At 47.0% G+C, this 6,164-nt stretch overlaps 1 protein-coding gene and 1 pseudogene across 1 annotated transcript; both read right to left on the bottom strand.

The window, feature by feature from the left end:
* Positions 1–667: 667 nt before the first annotated feature.
* On the bottom strand, positions 668–1,323 carry LOC129061484 (60S ribosomal protein L18a-like; annotated as a pseudogene).
* Positions 1,324–4,350: 3,027 nt separating this feature from the next.
* Positions 4,351–6,073, bottom strand: TIMM29 (translocase of inner mitochondrial membrane 29). The gene is made up of 2 exons (XM_054562236.1): positions 5,889–6,073; positions 4,351–5,791 (listed from the first exon to the last, which is right to left on the bottom strand). Exons 1-2 carry the CDS (start codon positions 5,980–5,982, stop codon positions 5,097–5,099), a joined length of 789 nt encoding a protein of 262 aa, XP_054418211.1. The 5' UTR covers positions 5,983–6,073; the 3' UTR covers positions 4,351–5,096.
* Between the last annotated feature and the right edge of the window lie 91 nt (positions 6,074–6,164).

Below are 6,164 nucleotides of genomic sequence, written 5' to 3'. Positions count from 1 at the left end.
TTCTTCCATTCACTGAGTTCTCACGGGGCTGGTCCAGGGCCCGCTCCATCCGCAGCAGGCAAGGCTGTCCCTGGCTGAGAGGGGAGGGCAGGCACGGACCAGAGCCTCCCACTTCCCCACACAGCCCCACAGTGAACTGTGACTGCTTTCATGTGGTTTGATTTTTTTTTTAAATGTACACATCTAACAGTCCTGAGCAGAATCATTCCCATTTACAGACAAGGAACTTGAGGCGTGAAGAGGTCCCTTCACCTGCCTCAGGACAGTCACAGAGCTAGTGTGGAAGTTGAGATCCAAACCCTACGTTTTTTTAACAGTCTATACGATATTATTAACTATAGTCACCAAACTGTCCATGACAGCCCCATGGCTTATTTATAACTGGAAGTTGGTACCTTTTGTCTCCCTTCACACATTACACCCACTCCCACCTCGACTCCTCGCCCTCTGGCAGCAACCAATCCGTTCTATTATCTCGTTTTCTTTTCTTAGACGTCACATACGGGAGATCATACGGGACTTGTCTTTGTCAGACTTATTTTACTGAACATAATACTTCAAGGTCCATCCATGTTGTTGTAAATGGCAAGCTTTCCTTCCTCCCCCTCCGACCCCCCAGTTTTCCCAAGTGTATTTGGACAGACCAGAGGACAGAGAGGCCCTGGATCTAAAAGAAGGTGCTGGGCCTCTTGGTGGTGAAGTGTGGCTTGTCCTGGTGATGAAGGACTGGGTAAGGCAGTGGGAACTTGATCTTGAAGTCTTGGACCTGCCTGACGGCCCTTGGAGGCACTTGGCCATGATCTCCTCCACCTTCTCATCTGGATTCAGTGGGCGCGGGCACGGTGCCATGGCCCCGTGTCTCAGGAGCAGTGGGAGATGGTGCCAGCAGTGGTCAAGTCCCAGTTTTCCCGGTGTGTGTTGTGGGTGCCACTGCGGGAGTCGCAGAGCAGCCTAATGCCGAAGTTCTTCGCCCGATGGGGTTGTTTTTTTTTGTTTTTGTTTTTGTTTTTTTTTAATATCTGCCCACAGTAGACAATTTCCTCTAAAGAGTCCTTCATCTTCCTCAGTTGAGACACAAAATACCAGAAGCTTCACTTATCGACGATGTGGCTGGGTGTCAAGATGCCATGTGGTAGAGGGGCAGTATTGGCACTTGGGGGTAGGCAGGCAGCACCCCAACACCTCGTGCTCCCCCAGCATGCCGGAGGCCTTCCTGCCATCCTCTCTCTTTGGCTGCCACCCGCAAGAGGAAGATTTCCTTCCTTTTATGGCTGAATATTTCTTTGTGTGTACATACCACATTCTCTCCATCCATTCATTCATCGGTGGATTATCTAGGTTGTTTCTGTATCTTGGTTATTATAAATACTGCTACAGTGAACATGTGGGTGCACGTATCTTTTCAAGGTAGTGTTTATTTCAGATAAATACCCAGAAATGGAATTGCTCGATCGTATGGCAGTTCTGTTTTTAATTTGAAGGAAACTCCATACTGTTTTCTGTAGTGGCTGCACCAATTTACGTTCCCACTAGCAGTGCACCAACGCGTGTTATTTCTTGTCTTTTTGATAATAGCCATTCTGACAGGTGTAAGTTGCTGGCTCACTGCGGTTGTGATTTGCATTCCCCTGATGGTTAGTGATGTTGAGCACATTTTCATGTAACTGTTGGCCACCTGTATGTCTTCTTTGGAAAAATGTCTATTCAGATCCTCTACATACTTTCTTTTTCTTTTTTTCTTTTGCCACTGATTGTATGAGTTCTTTATATATTTTGGATATGAAGCCCTTCTATCATTTGTGAACATTTTCTCCCATTCATCAGGTTGCCTTTTCACTTTGTCAATGGTTTCTTTTGCTGTGTAAAAGCTTTTTGAGGTAATCCCACTTGTTTTTCTTTTGTTGTCTTTACTTTTGGTGTGAAATCCAAAAAAACCATCGCTAAGACTGATGTCAAGGAGCTTACTGTCTATTTTCTTCCAGTTTTCTGGATTCATGTCTTACATTCAAGTCTTTAATCCATTTTGAGTTGATTTTTCTGTACAGTGATCCAATTTCATTCTTTTGCATGTGGCTGTTAAGTTTCCCAATACCATTTACTGACCTTCCTTTCCCCATTGTATATTCTTGGCTCCTTTTTCATAAATTAATTGATCATATATGGGTAGGTCTATTTCTGGCCTCTCTCCTGTTCCATTGACCTATGTGTCTATTTTTATGCCAATATCATACTGTTTTGATTACTAAGCCTTGTAATATAGTTTAAAATCAGGGCATGTGATGCTGCCAGCTTTGTTCTTTCAAGATTACTTTGCCTATCCGGGGCTTTTTATTTTTTTGGTTCCATTCATGGTAAGTGCCCCATATGGTATACAAATTTTTATATTTTATACCATATTTTTGCCATATCTTTTCTATGTTTAGGTCTGTTTAGATGCACAAATACTTTTGTTACAATTATCTACAGTATTCAGTACAGTAACATGCTGTACATTTTTGCAGCCTAAGAGCAAATTGGCTACCCTATATAGCCTAGGTGTGAAGCAGGCTCTATCTAGGTTTGTGTAAGTGCACTCTATGATGTTTGCACAATGGCAGAATCCCTTAACAATGCATTTCTCAGAAAGTATCACCATCATTAAATGGCATGTGACTATAGTGACAGTTTTACATTTTATGATTTGGATGCCTTTATATTTTGGATGCTTTTTTCTTGCCTAACTGCTATGGTCCAGGTCAGTCACAAAGCTAGTGCGAAAGCTGAAATTTAAACCTTGCTTTCAAGCCCACCTCTTTCCCATGTCCTACTGCCCTCACGGAATTGGAGACAGCACGCCCACTGTGCTGTGTCTGGCACCGGGCAGGGCTGAGACCAGAGGTCCTCTTCCCCGGGCTGGCCAATGGACGGGGAGCCAACCTTGGTCCTCTTCCCGCTCCCCAGCCAGGCCGTATCAGTTCTCACCCACAACGGGCATGTGCAGTATCTCACTCAAGCTTCTCCTTTATTATTTTTTGTTGAATTTACTGGGGTGACATTGGTTAATAAAATTATATGTTTCAGGTATCATCTAAGGGTTGCAACATTTGCTGGTGCTCACACTCGGCTGAACACTGTGGGGAGCTGGGAGCTCAGCAGCAAACAAGACCTGGGCCTGTCCTGTGCGAGCCTGTTATTTGCCCCAAGATGCAGAGCATGAGCAATTCCAGGTCCCCTGTCCAGTCTAACAGCTCCAGTCCACACGCCTTACATCAGACTCAGGAGGCCAGAGCTACTAGAGAGGGTGGTACTCCGCTGGGAAAGGTCAGCCCTCCCACCAAAAACAAAGTCACACAAATGTCAGGCCTATACCAAGGCCCTCATTTCCTATGAACACACTGAGAGTTGTTTACATGTAGGTTGTTGTCAACCACTGCTGAGCTTCACACCTGCAGGGGGCCTGCATGGAACACACCCTGGCAGGACATCAAAAGCGGCGCTTAATACCGACTCAGTGAAGATGTGTGGTCTTCTTTCAGTACTTCTGGTCATGGTAAGGAGCAAGTCTCATTTTGACACCAGTGTGTCTTAAATCCTTCCCTGAAGTTGGCTAATCTCTCTCTTGAACAAAATCACCATGATTTAGGTATAGAGCCTTTGGCAGTTAACAGTATACAGGGGTCCAGCAGAAGTAACTCCTGCTTGAGTGAGGTTGGTAGGATAATACTATGGATGTAATAACTTATAGGTTTAATATGTTCTACCTAAAACAACATATGTTGTCCTTCAGTGTGATATCGTTATGTTACAGAATTACATGCTTATGATTTTGTAATAAAAAAGGGGCATTACTTGTGCCAGACCCTGTACGATTAAAATTTAGTACGATTTTCATTGTTTTAAAATTAATTTATTTCTGTATTCGTTTTATTTATGGTTAGTGATAGCAGTATTTAACAACTTCTGACAGAATGTTGTTAGGATCAAAGACAGTGCCATGAGTTTCAGGATTAAGCGACAGGGCTGGGAGTTACAGTTTGAATCATGGCTCTGCCACAGTCTTGGAAAAAATTAAACACTTTTTGGCCCTCACTTTTTTCCTTTTGAAAATGGAAATGCAGACTGAGAAAGATGCTCCTCTGCCCCCAAAAATAAGGATATAAAAATTACCATGTGTCCAGCAACCCACAGTACAAGTGAAAAGTCTATGCACCAAAAGTTGGTGGCATGCAGGAGAACACAAAATCACAACAAAGCTGGTTGTTTCACCTCCTGGTGTTATTAACTAGCCACAGGCCACCTACCTGAGGAAGTCAGTCTCACTCTTATGTAAGTTTAGTGTTTAAAGTATGATTACCATAACCTAGCTACGTATCAGCTAACATATTCTTTTCCATTGGATTATGTTTTAAAGGCCACTGAGATATAACATAACCAGAATGTATGATCCCATGTAGATTTCCAATCAGAAAACATTTTATTCTTCCAACTCACTTTAACATCGCTATCAATACACAAATGGTAAAAGCGGGTTATTTTGCACAAAAAGTTTCTCTGTAAAACCCAAATAGTCATACCAATGTCAACCTCTAGTTTGGTACTGCTTATGTAAAATGTTACCATTTGGGGGAAGGTGGGCAAAGAGTACAAAGGAAGTCCTGTATTCTTTTTCCAGTTTACTCTGATACTATAATTAGTTCAAAATAAATTAAAACACAAATGTTACTCATGAAAATTAGAGTATAAACATTGCACCTTACGATTGAAAACAAAAACCTGAATGGCTTTAGGAGAGATTGGCAGTCACCCGACAGATATGAAGCCTCAGTCAGGAGGACCACGAGGCCCAATGAATTGTGTGTAAAGCTCATTACTAACTATGGCAGTGACAAACATTCTATGGTCTTGTCGCTTCTGCTCTCCCCAACTCCTACACCAAAAAGGCTCTGAACTAGCTTCAGTGTTAGGAAAAAATGTGAGAGGGAGAAAGGTCCCCCAGTTTTGTGAAAACCGGGCGAGAACACTCTGCACTTGAGGCTCACTCACACCAATTGCATAATACCCGGCAAAGAGTCTGCCAGGAGTCGGCCAGGGCTCAGAGCTGGGTCGGGATCCAGGCCTCACTGGGTTTCATCTGGGGACCTCCTCAACAGCGACTCGGCCTGGCTCAGGACCAACTGGTCCTTCTTCTCCTTCTGCAAGACCTGCTCCTCCCATAGCGCCTGGTCTACCTGGTCGTCGGTGAGCACGACGGGCTGATACTTCTCATCAAAGAGCCTCTCATTGGCTTCCGAGTGCAGCTGATGAGCCCCGACTACGCGCAAATGTGCCGGCAGGTGGAGGAACTCCTCGTCGTTGATGTCGCAGTCGCGCATCCGAGCTCCCAGCACCCACCAGCGGCCCACGAAACCCACGTCCAAGATCCGGTCTGGGAACTCGGCCCAGCGGGGCTGCAGGTAGCGGCAGCGGGCCTGGTAGAGGCTGGCCTGGGCGTCGTAGGGCGCCTCGTACACCAGAGAGCAGAGGCCCAGGTTCACGTGGCGCAGGCGTCCGCGGCCCCGCAGCCACAGCAGCTGCTGCACGTACGCTTCCGAGTCACGGTTTCGCGTGGCAGGTGCCAGCAGCAGGAGGGTCCCCGACGCGTCGAGCAGCGCCTCCTCGAAGGCTTGCTCGCTCGGCGCCAGCGCGCAGCAGGTCGCCGCGCCGCCCAGCAACCCCAAGTACACGGCGGCACGACCCGGCCGGGCCCGTGCCGCCGCCGCCGCGTCCCCGCAAGCCTCCGCGTAGTCCCGGAGCAGCGCGCGGGCCCAGGCACCTATGAGAAAGGAAGCACGATGAGAGGGTTCCGGCCGCTGCGGCCACTCACTCCGCCGCCTGTGTCAGCTGCGGCCACCCACCCTGCCGCTACTCACCAAACCTCGCCCACACGCCTGGCTTCGCGACTGCTGGGTCCCCCGCCTCTCCGCGGCTTCGCGACCAAAGTCTTTTCAGAGCGGCTGCCGCCATTCTCTTCCTGCTTGACGTCCGTTTTCCGAAGAGAAACGACAGGTATGAGAAGTAAAAGGCCCGGGAGTCTCATCTGCGCGAGTGTCAATATTGCCGGTAGTGGTTTCCTATCGGAAGAGGATAGAAAACGGACCGGCGCCGGACGTTGTTATCTGAAACGAGTCGTATTGACTGGCTGGTAG

This window comes from Pteronotus mesoamericanus, unplaced genomic scaffold (genome assembly GCF_021234165.1).
Source record: "Pteronotus mesoamericanus isolate MK-2021 breed Mesoamerican mustached bat unplaced genomic scaffold, CSHL_Meso_final scaffold_636, whole genome shotgun sequence".
Taxonomy (NCBI): Eukaryota; Metazoa; Chordata; class Mammalia; order Chiroptera; family Mormoopidae; genus Pteronotus; species Pteronotus mesoamericanus.
The sequence above is the reverse complement of the archived record's forward strand: the minus strand, read 5'-3'. Positions and strand labels throughout refer to the sequence as shown.

Coding starts and splice junctions, on each gene's coding strand:
- TIMM29 (XM_054562236.1), bottom strand. CDS start 5,982: ATGGCGGCAGCCGCTCTGAAAAGACTTTGGTCGCGAAGCCGCGGAGAG. Junction 5,792..5,888: donor AGGCGTGTGGGCGAGGTTTG/GTGAGTAGCGGC, acceptor CCTTTCTCATAG/GTGCCTGGGCCCGCGCGCTG.